Here is a 23240-nt window from a genome sequence, read left to right as displayed (position 1 = left end):
TAAATCTAAATAAACTAATCAATTAAATAAAATTTTGACAAAATTTTCTATAGAAATAAATTTTTGACTAAATTTTCTATACAAATAAAAACTAAAAACATTTTCTATAGGAAATAATATTTTGACAAAATTTTCTAAAGGAAATAAAATTTTGACAATATTTTCTATAGAAAAAAATTTTGATAAAATGTCTTATAGGAAATAAAATTTTGACAAAATTTTCTACAGGAAATAAAATTTTGATAAAACTTCTTACAGGAAATAAAATTTTGACAAAATTTTCTATGGGACAAAACAAAATTACAAAATTTTCTATAGGGCAAAAAAAAATTATTTTCTATAGTAATAAAATTTTGACAAAATTTTTTATAGAAATAAAATATTTTCTATAGAAACTAACATTTTGACAAATTTTTTTATAGGACAAAACAAAAATTGATAAAATTTGCTATAGGACAAAAAATGTCAAAATTTTCTATATAAATAAAATTTAAAAAATCTATAGGAAATAAAATTTTGACAAATGTTTTTTATAGGAAATACATTTTTTACAAAATTTGTAATAGTAAATAAAAGTTTGACAAATTTTTCTATAGGCAATACAATTTTTACAAATTTTTTATAAGAACTAAAATTTCGACAAAATTTTCTATGAAATAAAATTTTGCCCAAATTTTCTATAGAAATAAAATTCTTTTAAATAAAATTCGCTATTGAGTGCAATAGGGAAAGCTGACGAGAGCAGTGATGCTCTAATAAGAATTTTGTGTATAGTGATTGATTTATATATCATACACCTCTGATGAAGCAATTCAACGAAAATTGCGAAATATTAGGTCGGATGAATTAAAAATAATAAAAACAAATAGATCTCAAGCTTGGCAAAATAAAGAATTTTATTTAAACTGAAAAAGATCGAACAAGAAACAAAATAAATCAAAATAAAATTTTGACAAAAATTCCTATAGAAGTAAAATGTTGACAAAATTTTCTATTGAAATAAAATTTTTACAAAATTTTCTATATGTTAGGAATAAAATTTTGACACAATTTTCTATAGAAATAAAATATTGAAAATATTTTCTATAGGAAATAATATTTTGACAAATTTTTTTATAGTACAAAACAATTGATAAAATTTGCTATCGAACAAAAAATTTTCTATAGAAATAAAATTTTGACAAAATTTTCTATAGGAATAAAATGTTGACACAATTTTCTATAGAAATAAAATATTGAAAATATTTGTTATAGGGAATAAAATTTTGACAAATTTTTTTATAGGAAAAAAATTGATAAAATTTGCTATAGGACAAAAAAATGTCAAAATTTTCTATATAAATAAAATTTAAAAAAAAATGTATAGGAAAGAAAATTTTGACAATTTTTTTTATAGGAAATAAATTGTTTACATTTGTAATAGTAAATAAAATGTTTACAAATTTTTCTATAGGCAATAAAATTTTGACAACATTTTCTATAGGAAATAAAATTTTAAAAAAATTTTCTACAGTATTAAAATTTTTAACAAAAGTTTCTATAGAAATGAGATTTTTACAAAATTTTAGGAGCATATAGCTTCAGATTACTGGCGGATCTGGAAAACGTTAACTTAAGTAGTCTGCTAATGTTTGTGGAACAATCTGGTTGGTTCAACAAAGAAAAATAATCAAGAAGGTTCAGCGGTTAAAACTAGAAGTGCCCATATGTAATAGGTATTTTTAGTTATTTAGAAATAAAATTTTTGCAAAATTTTCTAAAATTTTGACACAATTTTCTATAGAAATAAAACATTGAAAATATTTTCTATAGGATTTTTTTTGTAGGACAAAAAAATTGATAAAATTTGCTACACGACAAAAAAAATTCTATAGAAATTAAATTTTGACAAAATTTTCCATAGGAATAGCATTTTGATACAATTTTCTATGGAAATAAAATATTGAAAATATTTTTTATAGGAAATAAAATGTTGACAAATTTTTTTATAGTACAAAACAATTGATAAAATTTGCTATACGACAAAAAATTTTCTATAGAAATTCAATTTTTACAAAATTTTCTATAGGAATAAAATTTTGACACAATTTTCTATAGAAATAAAATATTGAAAATATTTTTTATAGGAAACAAAATTTTGACAAATTTTTTTATAGGACAAAAAAATTGATAAAATTTGCTATAGGACAAAAAAATTTCAAAATTTTCTACATAAATAAAAATTAAAAAAATGTATAGGAAATAAAATTTTGACAAAATTTTTTTTATAGGAAATAAATTTTTTACAAAATTTGTAATAGTAAAAAAAAATTTTAAAAATTTTTCTATAGGCAATAAAATTTTTGACAAAATTTTCTATAGGAAATAAAACTTTGACAAAATTTTCTCTAGGAATAAAATTTTGACACAATTTTCTATAGAAATAAAATTTTGAATTTTTTTTTACAGAATTAAAATTTTTAACAAAATCTTCTATAGAAATGAGATTTTTACAAAATTTTCTATATAAATACAATTGTGAAAAATTTTTTACCATATTTTTTTATGCATATTCCTTCAAATATGCAAAATAAACTTGATTATTCTTCTTGTGAGATTTAAATTAAAAAAATGAACTAATGAAATAAAATTTAATTTAAAATTAAATAAATTGTTGTTTTTGATTTCAGCTTAAAACCATGCATTGACTAAACTACAAGAGTAGCTTAAACAACAGAGGAAAATAATGTTTGTCAAATTTATTTGGACAAAGCCCTATAGAATGCAAGATGGTTGGATGGAAATTTGTTATAGTAAATAAAATTTTTACAAAATTTGTTATAGTAAATAAAATTTTTACAAAATTTTGTATAAGCAATAACATTTTGACCAAATTTTCTATATAAATAAAATTTTAACCAAATTTTCTATAAAAATAAAACTTTGACAAAAACTTCTATAGAAAAAAATTTTGACAAAATTTTCTTTAAAAATAAAATTTTGACAAAAATGTCTATAGAGATAAAATTTTGACAAAATTTTCTATTAAAAACAAATTTGGAAAAATTTTTCTATAATAACATTTTTAACAAAATTTTTTATAGAAATACAACTTTTAATAAAATTTTCTATAGAAATAAGATTTTGACCAAATTTACTATAGAAATAAGATTTTGACCCAATTTTCTATAAAAATACAATTTTGACAAAATTTTCTATAAAAATAAAATTTTGACCAAATTTTTTTATGTAGTTTCCTTCAAAGATATAAAATAAGCTTGTTTATTCTTCTCGTGAGATTAAATTAAAAAAAAAGACCTAATGAAATGAAATTAAATTTAGTAAAATTAAATTAATTCTAAACTTAATTAATTGAATTAAAATTATACATTATTGTATTAAAATAAATTAAATTAATTCATTTAAATTATAAATTACTTTTATTTTATTTACTTACAGTGAATCAATGCAATTTAAATCCCCAACCATATATATTTCGTTTAAAATTTCCATCACTCCTCTTTCTATTCATTTCTTTCCCCTACACTTTCTTTTTGAAAGGAAATTTTCATAAAGACAAAACAAATTGATATGTATTGTCATAAAACTCATAAAATAATTTAGATGGCTGTTATTAATTTGTTAAACACTAACAGAATACATTTTTGTAAAGATAACAAATAAATGTCTCATAATAGTGAAATAGAGTCATTGAGCCAGCCTGCATTGATATCATGCTAACGTAAAAAAATAGTCATTGATCTATCACAAAAATATGGGAGTCTTAATTAAAAGTCTACGTATTTTTTAGAATTATTTTTCGATATCTTTATTGCTACGTTTAAAAAAAGATTTTAAAAGTCAAGAGAAATCCACAAAAACATAAAATTTAAGTAACAAACTCATAAACATAGGAAGTTCATCGTATATTTTCATACTTTCAACCATAGTAACTCATCAATATCGATTTTCCACCATATAAAGTATCTATAGTAATCGAAGACGATCGTCAGTTTCTCTGTCTATTGCTTTCTATCTGTCACTAACGAAGCTATTATCATAAAATTTGACACGTATTTCACTTTTTCCAAAAGGCAGGCAAAACGGAATATAATCCCAGATCAACCAAAATTTCTATAGCCTGTTTAATTTTATTTTAGTTTATGAAAAATTGTTGATTTTAGTTAATATTGGCTAATGGGAGTCACCGTGGTGCATGCCCGCCTTGCATACACAAGGTCGTGGGTTCGATTCCTGCTTCGACCGAACACCAAAAAGTTTTTCAACGGTGGATTATCCCACCTCAGTAATGCTGGTGACATTTCTGAGGGTTTCAAAGCTTCTTTAAGTGATGCAGTGCAATTTGGAACGCCGTTCGGACTCATCTATAAAAAGGAGGTCCCTTGCAATTGAGCTTAAAATGGAATCGGGCAGCACTCAGTGATAAGAGAGAAGTTCACCAATGTGGTACCACAATGGACTGAATAGTCTAAGTGAGCCTGGTACATCGGGCTGCCACCTAACCTAACTTAACCTAATATTGGCTAATTGTGAGAAAATTTTTAACACCATTTTTTTCCTTCGAGATAAGAAATTTTCTTGTACAACAAAAATTTTTTAATTTTTTAAATCTTCTTCAATTTTATAAAAAAAAGTGTTAAAAACAAGCGTCGCCAAAAAAGTAGTGAAAATGTTCTCTTTCGATTAGGAATTCTTCTTAATTTGTCTCCTTTTTTGAACAGATATATTCGTTTTGCAACATTTCGAAATAAAATTGTTTCGTTCTTGGTTAAATAAAGCTTAAAATATAATTTTTCCTCTACCATGATGATAAAATACAATATGTTTACTTGCATTGGAGATAGACGACTCCAACGACATCTATTGACAAAATACAAAAAACAAATATTTTGGATTACCAATAACTGAATAAATCTATTTATCCAACTGGTGTACTTGTCTTCTTTTCTCATAGATCAGTTCTCACATTGGTTCACACACTTAGAAAACCAAAGTAATTAGCTTTCTCATTGGCTCAAAAGACTTAAGCGACAAACCAGAAAAAACAAAAGGTTTGTCGCTTAAGTCTTTTGTGTTTTCATTACATTCAAGAACTTTTATTACAATTGGGTGTCAAAAGGTTATACAGTGTCAGTGTATGTTTACTTGTAATGCCATTAAAACCATGTCAGTGGGTTTTAGGTTATATCTGGTTTAGGTAAGTACACAGAAAAAAAATGTAAACTGTTTTATGGTAAAAATGAAATACTTTGTTTTACTTTTGGTAAAACAAGGAAAATGTAATAACGTGGATTTCTTTTTGACTGATATTTCAATAGTCTTTAGTAAGATCTGCCTTGGTGAAGTTTGAAGTTTTCGATCTTATTTTATTTAGAAGTTTATTTCAATATTTGTAAAATTATATATGTGTTATGATCTCTCCTCTGAGCGACAATATTTTGGTTGTATAAATATGCCATGAATTGTAAAAATGACCAAGTTTTAATATTTTAACGATTTAACCTGCACCAACAATGGAACACGAAAACTAAATTTTTAAAGACTTTGAATATATATAAAAATTTCTGTTAAACTTGTATTTCTATAGAAAATTTTGTCCAAGATTTATGTATACAGACAATTTTTATAGAAAATTTTTGCAAAATTTTATTTCTAGAGAAAAGTTTGTCAAAATTTTATTTCAATAGAAAATTTTATCAACATTTTATTTCTATAGAAAATTTTGTCAAAATTTTATTTCTACAGAAAATTTTGTCAAAAAAACAAAAACTTTTTTTTATAGAAAGTTTTTTTCAAAATTTTATTTCTATAAGACATTTTGTCAAAATGTTATTATTTCTATAGATAATTTTGTCAATTTTTTTTCTATAGATTTTTTTTCAATAGAAAATTTTGTCAAAATTTTATTTCTGTAGATAATTTTGTCAATGTTTTTTTCTATAGAATTTTTTTTCAAAATTTTATTTCTATAGAAAATTTTGTAACATTTTTTCTTCTAGAGAAAATTTTTTCAAAATTGTATTTCTATAAGAAATTTTGTCAAAATTTTATTTCTATAGAATATTTTGTCAGAATTTTATTTCTATAGATAATCTTGTCAATTTTTTTTCTATAGAAATTTTTTTCAAAATTCTATTTCTATAGCAAATTTTGTAAATTTTTTTTCATCTATAGATTTTTTTTTTTCAAAATTTTATTTCTATAAAAAATTTTGTCAAAATTTTATTTCTCTAGAAAATTTTGTCAAATCTTTGTTTCTTTATTTTGTCAAATCTTTATTTCTGTAGAAAATTTTATCAATTTTTTTTCTATAGAAAATTTTGTCAATTTTTTTTTCAATAGAAAATTTGGTCCAAATTTTATTTCTTTTAGTTTTTGGTTTTGTTTTTTTTAGTTATATTTCTCTTTGTGTATAAACAATTATTGCTTAGCATAAATGAAAGTGTTTTGCATTAAACTTGCCAGTTAAATGAATTTATTTTTCAAACTAGTTTTAATGAAAGTAGTGCCTCAAATACTTTACCCAGAATTGTATATATCTATAAATATAAGGTAACATAGAAGTTTTACTTTTAATCATACAGTATTAAGACCAAAGAAAAGAACAAATTAAAGTGAAGCATACTCGAAAAAATATTGAAAAAAAAATGAAAATAATAAAAATTCTAAGCCTGGGGGCTGTAATCGTGCAATTCTCTTTTCTTCGTATGACTATAGCCATAAATACAAATTCTTTAAATTCGGTGAAAAAAATAACAAATTCAAATTACAAATCATTACAAACGGGAACATTTTATCTAAATCATAATCGTCCTTTGTGGATATTACAAGATGAAAATATGACAAAGCCCAATGAAAACAAACGACCACTTTTTAAGGCAACAAAGGAAAAAGAGAAATACGATCATATAAAACCCATATTTATACGCAATCAACCAAACTCACGCCTTATCACTAATGGAAGATACGCAAATCACAAAGTGAAAGCTCAAAAACGCATTACATTTTACAATAATAGGAAACATTTGAAATTACCCGCCAATTATATACCCCATAGAGATGGAGGTGGTAGAGGTAGTTCTTACACCAGATCTGATGTAGCTGAACTACCCACATTCGATAGCCTGCCTGGAGATGACACCTACGAAAACTCCTCACCCATATTTGTGTATACAGGGCAAAGGGGCCGTTTGTTGTTCAATACCATGATGAGTGGCTATCAATATCCTATGCGAGAACCTATACCAGGACAAACCTTACGACCTCCAAGAACTTTGTTATTCAAAAGTGATGTAGAGGAAAATGTGATTCATTTTCCCGAAACCAAGACATCTAACCCTATACCCCAAACTCCAAATCGTATTCCAGGATCATTCAATGTAACCATGATACCATTCTATGCCTATGAAGCCATTGATCCTAGAATGGTAAATCTACAAATGGCTCCCACAAAATCTTTACCACCTCTGACTACATTAAAACCTAAACGTTTTAGAAAAATCAAAAAATATAAAGCGTTTTATTCCCCTGAAGATATTTTAGCACAGCCATTTAATTCAATAACAACAACTAATCAGCCTATAACTTTGGATAAACCTTGGGAAAATCATAAACTACCTGCTGAAGATAAGTTGACTACTACTCCTCTACCACATAAGAAGCTTGAAGTAACCTATAATGATGGTGAAGATAAATTTCGCATAACTTATGAGGATGATGTAACAGCTTCAGTCAATTTGGAACGACCTCCAGAGATTGATAGCACTATCGTGGAACCCCAAACTTCGGAGACGATACACCAGGATCCATGGTCCTATGGAAATTATGAACCACCCATTAGTTATAACATTAAACCAATTTATGATAGGAGGAGGACATATAATGACAAAAAGGATGGGATTAAACATAATTCCACAGAAACCAAAGCGAATAGGGAAGATGGTAGAATAGCTGAAGTGAAGGATATTAATGCGGATTCCAATAAAAGCAAGGAAAACACTTGGTTTATACTGAATTCAAGGTAAGAAAAAAGTCAAAAGAAAGCAACTAATATTTTCGGATTTTTAAATTAGAAAAATTAACAAATTTAATTGCTTTTTTGGCAACACGTTTTTTTTTCCTGGGTAAAGATGCAACATTGTCAAAATATTTGCAGCCTTTTTAGAGATGGGGTATATTAACTTTCTCATTCCGTTTGTAACACATCGCAATAATGGTCGGGGTATAATTCTGAATCGATCTAGCTACGTCCGTCCATCCCTCAGAATGCCCGCCCAACCGGTCGTCAGTCCGTGCATCAGTCCGCCGGTCTGTTGAAATCTCGAACGAAACACGCTATCGGCTTCAAAATTGGCAAAAGAAGTTTTTATTGCAGTAGGTCAAATGGTAGGCTACTATTTCTATAGAAAATTTTGTCAAAATTTTATTTCTATAGAAAATTTTGTCAAAATTTTATTCTATAGAAAATTTTGCCAATTTTATTTCTATGGAAAATTTGGTCAAAATTTTATTTCTATAGAAAATTTTGTCAAATTTTTTGTTTATAGAAAATTTTTCCAAAATTTTATTTCTGTAGAAAATTTTCTCAAAATTTCATTTCTATAGAAAATTTTCTCAAAATTTTATTTCTATAGAAAATTTTGTCAATTTTATTTCTATAGAAAATTTGGTCAAAATTTTATTTCTATAGAAAATTTGGTCAACATTTTATTTCTATAGAAAATTTTGCCAATTTTATTTCTATAGAAAATTTTCTCAAAATTTTATTTCCTTAGGAATTTTTTTCAAAAATTTATTTCTATAGAAAATTTTGTCAAAATTTTATTTCTATAGAAAATTTTATCAAATTTTATTTCTATAAAAAATTTTCTCAAACTTTTTTTTCTTCAAACTTGGCACAATTAGTTTTTATTGCCAAAATTTTATTTCCATAGAAAATTTTGCCAATTTTATTTCTAAAAAATTTTCTCAAAATTTTATTTCCTTAGGTAATTTTTTTCAAAAATTTATTTCTATAGAAAATTTTGTCAAAATTTAATTTCTATAGAAAATTTTCTTAATATTTTATTTCTATAAAAAACTTTCTCAAACTTTTATTTCCCTAGGAAATTTTCTCAAAATTTTATTTCTATAGAAAATTTTCTCAGAATTTTATTTCTATAGAAAATTTTGTCAAAATTTTATTTCTATTGAAAATTTTGTTAAAATTTTAGTCAATGTATGGTTTTAAGCTGAAATCAAAACAACAATAACGATTGAAGAATAAACCAACAATAACAAAACAAAACGAATGAATATAGAGGAAGCACGCTCAAAATAAACAACCAACTGCACTCAAATCGATAATTTGACTTTGGCTAAGGAAAAGAGATGTGCTTGCAAATTTTTTAAGCAAAGCCGACTATCAAAGGCCTTTTTTCGTGAGGCTCAGGTGTAATTCACTCTGGGTTTAGTGAATTACCCGAATTTATTCTGATAATTGGTTAATAGTTTTGCTGCAAGTAGAGGATGCTGATGAGGAATGTGGTAATTCCGAAACAGCTGTACATCCAACCATCTTGCAGTCTCTAGGGCTTTGCCCAAATAAATTTGACAAGCATACTTTTCCTCTGTTGGTTAAGCTACACTTGTAGTTTAGTCAATGCATGGCTTTAAGCTGAGATCAAAAACAACAATAAAATTTTATTTCTATAGAAATTTTCATAAAATATTTTTTAAGGGTCCAAGAGAACTCCAAAGTATTTTCCTTATTTCGAAAGACTCAACTTTGTTCGGGAGCTTTGTATCCAAATATCTTTCTTCTTCTATTAAAGAGTACCAGCTCTGTTTTTCCAGGGTTCACATCCATTCCACATCCTCTGGTCCAGTCGTGAAGATAGTATTAAGCCCCATTCAACACATCTGAGGTCGTATACAGGATTTTCCCGATGCCAATATGTCATCCGCTACTTTGATGCCTTTGTTGCTCACTCAAATTAAAATATCTTTTATGACCAATAGCCATAATTATCCTATTAAATTTCAAAATCTGATTTTGGTGTTTCGCGATTATCCACCAAACGTGGCAGTAACAGGTCTTGAACCCGTAGTGGAAAGTCAATTTAAAAGGGCAGGTCGCATTCCACACAGGCTTGCCACTCAAATAATCTACCAACACGCATAGAAGGAATATTTTCATCTCAAACATGTTTCAAGAGCAAAATGTTATTTTTGTATGGTGACCATGTGACATGTTTGTCACTAAAATGTTATCACTAAACTGTCAAATATAACCTGCTTGCCGAAATCAGATACATGATTTCCGAGAAAATAATATGGTTGCGAAAACCATGTTACATGGTCAAGACCCAAAAATAACATTTTGCTCTTAAAACATGTTTGAGGTGATCATATTCCTTCTCTGGGTGAACATTTTATCAAAAACTTACCAAAAAATCTTATTTTATAAAATTTTTATTAAAAATTTTTGTCAAAATTTTATTTCTATAGAAAATTTTGTCAAAATTTTGTGAAAATTTTATTTCTATAGACAATTTTGTCAAAATGTTATTTCTATAGAAAATTTTGTCAAAATGTTATTACTATGGAAAATTTTTCTATAGAAGATTTTCTCAAATTTTTATTTCTATAGAACATTTTGCTATCAATAGCCTTATCCAGGGTGCTATTACACAGCCTTGTTGCAATCCTCTTGTGGTCTCAGCGTTACCTATAGAGTTTGCCAGCTCAACCTCTATGTTCCTTTGAAATAACATTACCTCGATCCACTTTATAATAAAATCTATCGCTATCGAATTTATTCTGATAATTGGTTGATATTTTCCCTGCAAGTAAAGGATGCTTATGAGGAATGTGGGAGATCCGAAACGGCCACCCAGCCAACCATCTTGCAGTCTAAAGGGCTTTGCCCAAATAAATTTTACAAACATTGTTTTACTCTGTTGGTTAAGCTTATCTTGTAGTTGAAATCAAAACAATAATCATAGTTTTTCTTTACTTTAAAGAATATATTCAAAGACATGCGTCACATTTAAGAAAAAAAAAAACAAGTTAAAGCAAAGGCTAAGAACATTGTTTTACCTAAAACGTCTCTATTTAAAAGAAATATGTCCTACTTTTGATTTGTTTGAAAATCCATTAAAATCATCTAATCGAATTCGATTTATATTTTGGCCAAAATCAGCCGAAATATAGACCGACTACTCGTCGATCGATACCCTCTCCAATAAAAATATCTTTATATAAATAATTTCTATGAACTAATTGGCATTATTGAAGAATCACTAACACCATTAATTGTCTCTCATTTTAATTATTCCATTCACTGCTGAGACAATATAAATCTCTTAAAGGGTGATACGGTCAAAATTTGGTCAAGGGAAAACGGTGAAATCGTTTATTTAAAAAATCAAATTAAATTTCTTTTTCAAGTTCAATTAGTATAAAATTCAGGAAAAATATTCAGTTAGGCTTTCGCTTTTCCAAATCCGAATTGCGGGGCCCCACGCTTGACACCTGCCATCAGATTTTGTACAGCCACCTTGTCCACCTTCTTCGCCGCAGAAAGCCAGTTTGCCTAGAACTGCTGCTCGTCCTTAGCAGTTTTTTGGTCTTCTTTAGGTTCCGCTTGACAATAGCACAGTATTTCTCAATTGGGCGGAGCTCTGGCGTGTTGGGAGGGTTCTTGTCCTTGGGAACCACCTGCACGTTGTTGGCGACGTACCACTCCATGGCCTTTTTACCGTAATGGCAAGATGCCAAATCCGGCCAAAACAGTACGGAACAACCGTGTTTCTTCAGGAAAGGCAGCAGACGTTTATTCAAACACTCTTTCACGTAAATTTCTTGGTTGACAGTCCCGGAAGCTATGAAAATGCTGCTTTTCAAGCCACAGGTACAGATGGCTTGCCAAACCAGATATTTCTTTGCGAATTTTGACTCCTGTCCCGGAAGCTGCTTGTAGTCGGCTTTGACGTAGGTTTCGTCGTCCATTACTACGCAGTCAAACTTTGTCAGCATCGTCGTGTACAGCCTCCGGGATCGCTCTTTGGCCGTCGTATTTTATTTATCATCGCGATTTGGAGTCACTACCGGCTCGTTTTTTGGCTCGATGCACGGTTGTGGACGATACACCCAGCTTATTTGCGGCATCTCGGAGAGAGGTTAGGGTTTCGCTTGAAACTACCGGCAACTCTCTTTGTCGTCTCAGCGGCTTCCGGTTTTCGATTTCCCCCCGATCCAGACTTCTTGGCTGTCGACAAACGTTCCCCAAACACTTTAATTACATTTGAAACGGTTGATTTGGCAACTTTTAGCGATTTTGCCAGCTTTGCGTGCGAGTAGCTCGGATTTTCGCGATGCGCGAGCAAAATTTTGATACGCTGCTCTTCTTGCTTGGACGGCATTTTGACAACTGAAGAGTGAATTCCAAAATCAAAATAGGAGCAACATTCTACACTCACACACCTTCAAAATAAGGGGTGTTCAGGTTTTTAAAATGGAAAATTGAAAGAAATACGTCAAGTTTATATTGACCAAATTTTGCCCGTATCACCCTTTACTGGCTTATCGTTCTTAAAACCACGAAATCGATTTTTTAATAACGTATTATTTATATTCTATTTCTCTCAAATACTTTTCCATACTTACAGATACAAAGGTCCCATAAAATCAAAATCTAAAAATCTACATTCATCGAAATATGTGCAGACGACAAGGTCCTTAAAGAATCCTGTGAATGTATTAAAGGGTAAACAAACAACAGCGAAGGAGACTAATAAACTTCAACCACAAATGAGAGCTTTGTATGGAGATAAAATTGAAATAGTAATGTAATGAATAAACAAATAAAAATTTAATTAAAGTAAATGAAACCATGTAAAACAGTTTAATAATGAAATAATATCATGGTCCAAATTACCCTACAAAGACAAAAAAAGTTTCCTACTTGCCCCAACATTTCCAAATTTTCTATAGAAATAAAATTTTGAGAAAATTTTCTATAGAAATTTTGTCAAATTTTGAGAAAATTTTCTATAGAAATAAAATTTCGACAAAAATGTCTACAGAAATAAAATTTTGACAACATTTTCTATAGAAATAAAAGTTTGACAAAATTTTCTAAAGAAATAAATTTCGAGAAAACATTCTATAAAATTTTGAGAAAATTTTCTGTAGAAATAAAATTTTGACAAAATATTCTATGAAATGAAATTTTCTACAGAAATAAAATTTTGAGAAAATTTTCTGTAGAAATAAAATTTTGACAAAATTTTCTATAGAAATAAAATTTTGATAAAATATTCTATATAAATAAAATTTTGACAAAATTTTCTATAGAAATAACATTTTGAGAAAATTTTCTGTAGAAATAAAATTTTGAAATAATAGAAATAACATTTTGTATAGAAATAAAATTTTGACAAAATTTTCTACAGAAATAAAATTTTGACAAAATTTTCTATAGTAATAAAATTTTGACAAAATTTTCTATAGAAATAAAATTTTGACAAAATTTTCTATAGAAATAAAATTTTGACAAAATTTTCTATAGAAATAAAATTTTGACAAAATTTTCTACAGAAATAAAATTTTGACAATATTTTCTATAGAAATAAAATTTTGACAAAATTTTCTATATAAATAAAATTTATTTGTTGTTTTGATCTCAGCTTAAAAACCATTGTGTTGACTAAACTACGAGAGTAGCTTAACCAACAGAGGAAAATAATGTTTGTCAAATTTATTTGGACAAAGCCCTATAAACTGCAAGATGGTTGGATGGACGCACGTTTCGGAATTACCACATTCCTCATCAGCATCCTCTAATTGCTAATTATCAGAACAAATTCTGGTAGTTCACCAAACCCAAAGTGAACCACACTTGAATAAAATTTTTACAAAATTTTCTATAGAAGTAACATTTTGACAAAATTTTCTATAGGAATAAAATTTTGTGAAATTTTCTATAGAAATAAAATTTTTACAAAATTTTCTATAGATATAACATAAAGTTTTGAGAAAATTTTATATAGAAATAAAATTTTGACAAAGTTGTCTATAGAGATAAAGTTTTGAGAAAAATTTCCATAGAAATAAAATGTTGACAAAATTTTCTATAGAAATAAAATTTTGACAAAACTTTCTATAGAAATCAATTTTGAGAAAACATTCAATTTTGAGAAATTTTTCTATGGAAATAAAGTTTTGCCAAAATTTTCTATAGAAATAAAATTTTGCCAAAATTTTCTATAGAAATAAAATTTTGATAAAACTTTCTTTTGAAATAAAATTTTGACAAAATTTTCTATACAAATAAAATTTTGACAAAATAATTTCTATAGAAATAAAATTTTGACATAATTTTCTATAGAAATAACATGTTGAGAAAATTTTCTATAGAAAAAAAAATTTTGTCAAAATTTTCTATAGAAATATTTGCTTGTTAGATTTCTGGTAAAATTTTCTTCAAATTTTGGTAGATTTTTTTGGTACGAGTGGTAACCATGGTTACCACACATTGTTAAAGATCAAGCCTTGCCATCTACAAATTTCCTCCTCCTGAAAAATTGCGTTGAGTAAAACAGTCCTTACATTATGCCTCTACGTCCCTACAAGACGCTAAATATTAGAAACAAACATACATGTATATGAATTTCCCCTACTTCTGGCAACATTGGTGTCCAGCTATGAGAGGTAAGTTTTTGTCCACATTTGAGAAGTGCCAAAATTTGAGAGGTTTCACTGTATGTAAAAAAATTGAGTTAGAATGTTTGTTACATGATATTGTGCCAGTAACTTTATGGTGTATTAAGGAAATTTTTACATAAAATCACAGGAAATTCTCAACTCCATGCGTAGGTTTGCCAAACAGAGTTTATTGCTTAAGTCTTTTGTTTTTTCCCCACAACTAGAACATGATGGAAATGGACACTAAATTTTATTCACAATACTACCGTTGTTGTAAACTATAATACCTACTAATAAGACTCTGGTGGCATTTTATAGCATTATTAAAATTATATAAAAGAAAAAGTCGTAACACTAAAACTACTGTTTATAGAGTTAACCATAAAAAAATATTTCGAAATAATCGAGTTTGTGTAACAGAAATTGGAACTCAATAAGATGCCATAGAAAGCGAAACAGCGCATACTTTAAGATGGACAAACTACGCCAAATAGCTACCAATGGACAAATTGGACCTCCATAAGTCGCCAAAGAAAGTGAAACAGCGGGCACTTTAAGGTGGAGAGCACATCCCTAAGTCAAATTCGTAGCTTTAGGGTCTGTCGTTACCACATTTATGGAATTAGTATAGCAACCTTAAAGGCGTGGAGACTCGCTTGAAGCTTTCCACTGACATCCAAATTATTGTTTTCGCATTTGCCGCACTATTCCCCAGTGTCATGTGGTAACTATCTGTAATCTTCAGCAATACTACAAAAAGGAACAAAACGAAAATTACCGGTAAAATTACTTGGGAAGCTAATGGAGATGCTCACAGGCTATACGTATTTAAATCTACACTGAAAAATATTTTGTCGGGAGACCAAAGATGTTTTGTCCATAAACTACGATAGCGAATTTGGCTTAGCATAGAAGACACATTTCACTGCTACAAAATTTTTTTCCTTGTCCAGAAGTCGATAAACTCTTCAATGAATAGTTAAGTAATTCAACTTAAAAATGGATACCTTTATATGAAAGAAAATTTTGTTTGACTAAAGTCAACTTGAAATCGTTGAAGTTATATTTCATAACTTGATTTGTCCAACTTAAACAGTCTTATTTATTTATCATTGCATTATGGCTACATTTGTTAAATACCTGATTTATTTTATTTTAATCCAAAGATGATAAAAACCCACGGAAATGTATGACATTGTTGGATTTCTTTTTCCAAATCTTCATAAGTAATTAATCAATCGTTCACCAATGGTGGATGGGTTAAACAGAGAAAGTGTCATGTAAATATGCCATTGTGAAAATAAAGAAACATTGGTGGTGATTTGTTTAAAAGGAATTATCTATTACATATGAGGTGACAATCTTCTTATCGAAAATAAATTTTAGGATTATGCTATAATCCCATCATTGTGTGTTTCTTTATTAAATTATCAATACAACAATTTTAATAGCTTTTAATGGTATAATAATACAACTCTTATGTTTCCAAATACGAATAGGCGTTGAATACAATACTCATAATCACTCGTCGTTGTCAGTTATAGATTAGATTCGAAAACCATCAGAGAATATTGCTAGGTTACATGAGGTACATGGCCGGATGCCTGGGAGAACTTTAAGCCTCACCTATGAGTTGATGATGCCGAAGAGGCAGTTAAAGGTTACTCTCCGTGGAAAAATGTAGAGTTTTCCAGAGTGAATTTTGGTCTCCGTGGTCAAATGAATTTAAACAAAAAGTTTTTGGCACACTTGACGAAGCTATCAATTGTACTCTTTGTGCTAAATATTGAAGCAAATCAAGGTGCAACTCAGACCTCTGAGGACAGTTAAGTGCATATCGAGCGAACGATATATATGAAAGCTATATCCAAATCTGAACCGATTTCATTTAAAATCAATAAGGTTCTATTCTGACTTGTGACAAGTCGAGTGCACTAAAACTGCGGCCTAGAATTTTATTACAACGTGTGTAAACAGAGAAGGACGGACGGACGGACGGATAGACAGACTGAGATTGCCAGATCGACTCAGGGGCACGGTTGCCACTCGAGCCAAAAATAATCTACTAAAATGTGAAGGAAATTTAACCAAACAAAAAATCTTATATTGCCAAATTTTATTTCTATAGAAAACTTTGTCAAATTTTTAATTTTATAGAAAATACAGTCTATATTTTATTTCTTTTTTGTCAAAATATTATGTTTACAGAAAATGTTTTCAAAATTTTATTTTTATAGATTTTGTTTAATTTTATTTCTATAGAAAATTGTATCAAAATTGTATTTTTATACCCACCACCATAGAATGGTGACGTGGGGTATAATAAGTTTGTCATTCCGTTTGTAACACATCGAAATATCGATTTCCGACTATATAAAGTTTCTTGATCAGGGAGAAATTCTAAGACGATATAACAATGTCCGTCTGTCCGTCTGTCTGTCTGGCTGTCTGTCTGTCTGTTGTAATCACGCTACAGTCTTCAATAATGAAGCAATCGAAGATGGGCTATATCAGTCAAGGTTTTGATATAGCCCCCATATAAACCGACCTCCCGATTTGTGGTCTTGGGCTTATAGATATCGTAGTTGTTTATCCAATTTGCCTGAAATTTGAAATCTAGAGGTATTTTATGACCATAAAGAGGTGTGCCAAAAATGGTGAGTATCGGTCCATGTTTTGGTACAGCCCCCATATAGACCGATCTCCCGATTTTACTTCTTGGGCTTTTAGAAACCGTAGTTTTTATCCGATTTGCCTGAAATTGGAAATCTAGAGGTATTTTAGGACCATAAAGAGGTGTGCCAAAAATAGTGAGTATCGGTTCATGTTTTGGTATAGCCCCCATATAGATCGATCTCCCGATTTTACTTCATGGGCTTATAGAAACCGTAGTTTTTATTCAATTTACCTGAAATTGGAAATTTATTGGTATTTTCGGGCCATGAAGAGGTGTGCCCAAAACGGTGAGTATCGGTCCGTATTTTAGTATAGCCCCCATAAGAACGATTTTCCGATTTAACTCCTTAGGTTTCTAGAAACCGTAGTTTTTATCCGATTTGCTTGAAATTGTAAATATTCTGATATATAAGACCCACAAAAACGTGTATCGGATTAAGTTTTTATCGGTCCATTTGGTAATGCGTCCATATAGACCGATTTCACTTCTTCTTTCACAAAATTGCTTGAAACTCAATGTAAAATTTCCAGATTTTATTTCTCGGGTGAAAATCTACAGATTTAAGATTTAATATAAAGACGTTATTTTATAATTTTCTTGCACACTTACAAGAGATGTTAATGATTCCTCTAAAACTCAAACAAACTTGATTCTTATAAATCCAGAATCTGATATAGTATTCATAGGTAAAATCTTTAAATTTATCTTCGTGAAGTGTACTGGTTGAACTGCTCTGCTTGATCTGTCCTCAAACCCTCTGAAATTTCAAAGGAAACCCTAATATTTATATTTTATATATAAATTTAGTAAAAATTTTATTTCTATAGAAAATTTTGTGAAAATTTTATTTCCATGGAAAATTTTGTGAAAATTTTATTGCTATAGAAAATGTTGTCAAAGGCAACCGTGCTCAGGTTGCCAATATTGTCAAAGACCACATGTGTCTATATCGTCTCCTTCTGGGTGTTGCAAACATATGGACTAACATATAATACCCAGTTCCACAGAGTGGTTTAGGGTATAAACACTTTCAAATGCGTGCAAATTATGAAGATTTTGCACACGCACCGTTTTTCTAAGAAACAGTTTTTGTTTAATTATTTCGATTTTCAAACTGACATTTATTTGCATATGAACATATTTGTTAAAGAAAAGAGAATTTTGAAAATTGAGATTTGTATCTTAATTCTAATTTTATAGAAGCTATATTTAAATATTTTAAAGAAGCCTCATTTTGGGAAGCCTCATTTTTCAAACTGACATTTATTTGCATATGGACATATTTGTTAAAGAAAAGAGAATTTTGAAAATTGAGATTTGTATCTTGATTCTAATTTTATAGAAGCTATATTTAAATATTTTAAAGAAGCCTCATTTTGGGCTCGGAGTCAATACAAAAATCCTTAAGGGAAGGTTAAAATAGTTGGAAAAATAATCTACCAACTTATATTTAAATAAAATATAATTAAGCTAATTAAATTAAATTAAGCTAAATAAATTTAAAATGATTTTTTGAAAGACTTCGGATGTTCACATTCTAGTTTGATATGACCAACGGACCAACTGATACTTCCAATTAATTAATATTTTGGATGTTTTGAACTACAATCTCAAAAAAGTTTACACGAATCCAAAAATGTTGACCTTTACTTAAGAATATTGCTATTGATTTCTATCCAAAGAAAATAAAAAATCAAACAAAAATCAAACTAAAATATATTTCGCTAATTTCCAAAATATTTCAAATGAAGTATGAAACATAATTCAAACATTTTATATTATTAATTAAAGATAATTATTTCCTTAAAAATTTACCTAAATTAAATTAAATTTAAAATTAAATAAATTTCATAAAAATCTTGAATTATTATCATTCATTATACCCACCACCATAGAATGGTGACGGGGGTATAATAAGTTTGTCATTCCGTTTGTAACACATCGAAATATCGATTTCCGACTATATAAAGTATATATATTCTTGATCAGGGAGAAATTCTAAGACGATATAACGATGTCCGTCTGTCCGTCTGTCTGTCTTCTGTCTGTCTGTCTGTCTGTCTGTTGTAATCACGCTACAGTCTTCAATAATGAAGCAATCGTGCTGAAATTTTGCACAAACTCGTCTTTTGTCTGCAGGCAGGTCAAGTTCGAAGATGGGCTATATCGGTCCAGGTTTTGATATAGTCCCCATATAAAACGACCTCCCGATTTGAGGTTTGGGCTTATAGAAACCGTAGTTTTTATCCAATTTGTCTGAAATTGGAAATCTATAGGTATTTTAGGACCATAAAGAGGTGTGCCGAAAATGGTGAGTATCGGTCCATATTTTGGTATAGCCCCCATATAGACCGATTTCCCGATTTTACTTCTTGGGCTTCTATAATCCGAAGTTTTTATCCTATTTGCCTGAAATTGGAAATCTAGAGGTATTGTAGGACCACAATTATGTGTGCCAAAAATTGTGAGTATCGGTCCATATTTTGGTATAGCCCCCATATAGACCGATCTCCCGATTTTACTCTTGGGCTTATAGAAACCGCAGTTTTTATTCAATTTACCTGAAATTGGAAATCTAGAGGTATTGTAGGACCACAAATACTTGCGCCAAAAATTGTGAGTATCGGTTCATGTTTTGGTATGGTCCCCATATAAAACGACCTCCCGATTTGGGGTCTTGGGTTTATAGAAACCGTAGTTTTTATCCAATTTGTCTGAAATTGGAAATCTAGAGGTATTTTAGGACCATAAAGAGGTGTGCCGAAAATGGTGAGTATCGGTCCATATTTTCGTATAGCCTCCATATAGACCGATTTCCCGATTTTACTTCTTGGGCTTCTAGAATCCGAAGTTTTTATCCTATTTGCCTGAAATTGGAAATCTAGAGGTATTTTCGGGTCATAAAGAGGTATGCCGAAAACGGCGAGTATCGGTCCATATTTTAGTATAGCCCCCATAAGAACGATCTCCCGATTTAACTCCTTGGGTTTCTAGAAACCGTAGTTTTTATCTTATTTGCCTTAAATTGTAAATATTCTGGTATTTTAGGCTCACAAAAACGTGTATCGGATTAAGTTTTTATCGGTCCATTTGGTAATGCCTCCATATAGACCGACTTCACTTCTTGAGGGTGTAGAAAGCGCACTGATCATGAAAATTGCTTGAAACTCAATGTAAAATTTCCAGATTTTACTTCTACAGATTTAAGATTTCAAATCAAAACGTTATTTTATAATTTTCTTGCACACTTACAAGAGATGTTAATGATTCCTCTAAAACTATAAAAAAAGTGGTTCTTATAAATCCAGAATCTGATATAGTCCTCATAGGTGAAATCTTTAAATTTATCTTCGGGAAGTGTCCTCAAGTTCTCAAGCCCTCCTGAAATTTCAAAGGAACCCCTAATATTTGGTTGATGGTGGTGGGTATTTAAGATTCGGCCCGGCCGAACTTACTGCTGTATATACTTGTTTCTTATTAATATATTTTTTTCACATAAAATAAAATTTGAATGCTTCTTGGTTGTGGTTTATAAGGAAAATGAATTATCTTAATGTAGCATGTCTAACTTCTTCTTTTCACTGCAGGCAAATAATTTTCATTGATCTTTACATTACAAGTTTTTATTTTTTTTATCAAAATTTGTAAACCAAACGACAAAAACTCATTAAATTTCGATTAAGAATTAATTTCCGAAACATTTTCAATTTTCATGCCCCCCAAAACAGCTAAATTTGAAGAAAAACAAAATTCAATTTCCTGGTTGTCCAAAATTCTAATCCCGAAAAGAGATTAAACAAAATTTACTTTTCTAATTACATTCTTAGACCATATTATCTTCACTTCATTGGGGTCATATGTGAAGACATAGCACGAATTAAATAAAAAAAAACATTCGAAAAGAAAATTCAATGTTGATCAATCAAATTTTTCAAAAAAAAAAAAAAAACAAAAAACTCATATAAAATGTGTTTGAAATGTTTTTAATAGCCTCTGCTTTGAAATGAGACAGCACGAATAGGCAGATGTTAATATGTTTGTGTCTAAGCATACTTTATCTTGATACTATAATAAATCAGAAATATAACATGATGTATGTCATAGAGACAGACAGACAGACAGATATGTCTAAACGTTGGATGGATGTCTGCATGTCCCGTGTATGTTACATCAAAGAGTTTGAAAAGTGAATACCACCATCAGATCCATTAAGAATCTGATACCGGCAAGTGATTCATAAACAGACGGCTGCTGTTAATGCACTTGTGATGCACGCTTTAACTGTCTGCCCAAAAATTCTTAACCCATTTCATTTTTCTTTTTTTTTTGTATGTGGTCATTTTGGTTGTTATTATAATAATGATTACTTGTTTTCGGTAATGCTAGTGTTTTTTTGTGATAATCTATGACACATGCTTACCCAAAATAGATATGTAAAGGCTAGTAACCTTTAATCTGTTATATGTGAAAACATATTAAAGTTTTCGTAATCAAACAATAATGGTTCAAATTTGGTAAAATCGAAATAGACAATTTTTGTCAAATGCGAGGGAATATAAATGAAAGACTTAGAAAAAAAACTTGCTGTATTGCTTAACTGTTTGTGTCTTAAGTCTATTGATATCACGCGCTATTGATATGCGCCACACTATGGAACAGAGCATTATAAGTTAATGCATAGACAAGGTAAATGCATGGTGCCTTTGGCAATAATGCTCAGGGCCGGTACCTGAGCATGGTTCCTATGCGTGCCAAAAATAATCTACAAAAATGTCAAGAAAATTTTACACAACTTGTCAAAAATTAATTTCTATATACAATTTTGTTCACATTTTATTTCTATATTTAAAATTTATAATAATAAATTTTATCAAAAATTTTTTCTATAGAAAATTTCCTTTCCATTTCAATAGAAGATTTTGTCAAAATTTTATTTCAATAGAAAATGTTATCAAAATTTTATTTTTATTTCTACAGAAATTTTTCCCAAAATATTTTTTCTATTTTGTCCAAAATTTATTTCTATAGAAAATTTTGTCAAAATTTTATTTCTATAGAAAATTTTGTCAAAATTTTATTTCTATAGAAAATTTTGTCAAAATTTAATTCCTATAGAAAATATCGTCAAATTTTATTTCTATGGGAATTTTTTCAAAATTTTATTTCTATAGAAAATTTTGTCAAAATTATATTTTTATAGAAAATTTTGTCAAAATTTTATTTCTTTGGAAATTTTTTCAAAATTTTATTTCTATAGAAAATTCTTAACATTTTATTTCTATAGAAAATTTTGTCAAAACTTTATTTCTACAGAAAATTTGGGAGCCAACGTGGTGCAGACTTAGTCGTGGGTTCCAACCCAGTTTCGACCAATCACCAAAAGGTTTTTTAAGTGGTGGATTATCCCACCTCAGTAATGCTGGTGAAATTTCTGAGTGTTTCAAAGCTTCTCTTAGTGGTTTCACTGCAATGTGGAACGCCGTTCGGACTTGGCTCTATAGAAATTTTTCTCAAAATTTTAGTTCTACAGAAAATTTTGTCAAAATTTTATTTTTATAGAAAATTTTGTCAAAATTATATTTCTATAGAAAATATTGTCAAAGTTTTATTTCTAAAGAAAATTTTGTCAAAATTTTATTTCTAAAGAAAATTTTGTCAAAATTTTATTTCTAAAGAAAATTTTGTCAAAATTTTATTTCTATAAAGATTTTTGTCAAAATTTTATTTCTTTGGAAATTTTTTCAAAATTTTATTTCGATAGAATATTTTGTCAAAATTCTATTTCTATAAAAATTTTTAGGAAATTTTTATTTTATAGAGAATTTTATCAATATTTTATTTCTATAGAAAATTTTGTCAAAGTTTTATTTCTATA

At 28.7% G+C, this 23240-nt stretch overlaps 1 protein-coding gene across 1 annotated transcript; it reads left to right on the top strand.

Moving 5' to 3' along the window:
• Positions 1-6614: 6614 nt before the first annotated feature.
• LOC142229968 (uncharacterized) lies at positions 6615-12872 on the top strand. The gene is made up of 2 exons (XM_075300563.1): positions 6615-8020; positions 12651-12872. Exons 1-2 carry the CDS (start codon positions 6648-6650, stop codon positions 12832-12834), a joined length of 1557 nt encoding a protein of 518 aa, XP_075156678.1. The 5' UTR covers positions 6615-6647; the 3' UTR covers positions 12835-12872.
• The last annotated feature ends 10368 nt before the right edge of the window (positions 12873-23240 follow it).

Source organism: Haematobia irritans, chromosome 3 (genome assembly GCF_050003625.1).
Source record: "Haematobia irritans isolate KBUSLIRL chromosome 3, ASM5000362v1, whole genome shotgun sequence".
Taxonomy (NCBI): Eukaryota; Metazoa; Arthropoda; class Insecta; order Diptera; family Muscidae; genus Haematobia; species Haematobia irritans.
This window is presented reverse-complemented; position numbering and strand designations above follow the sequence as displayed.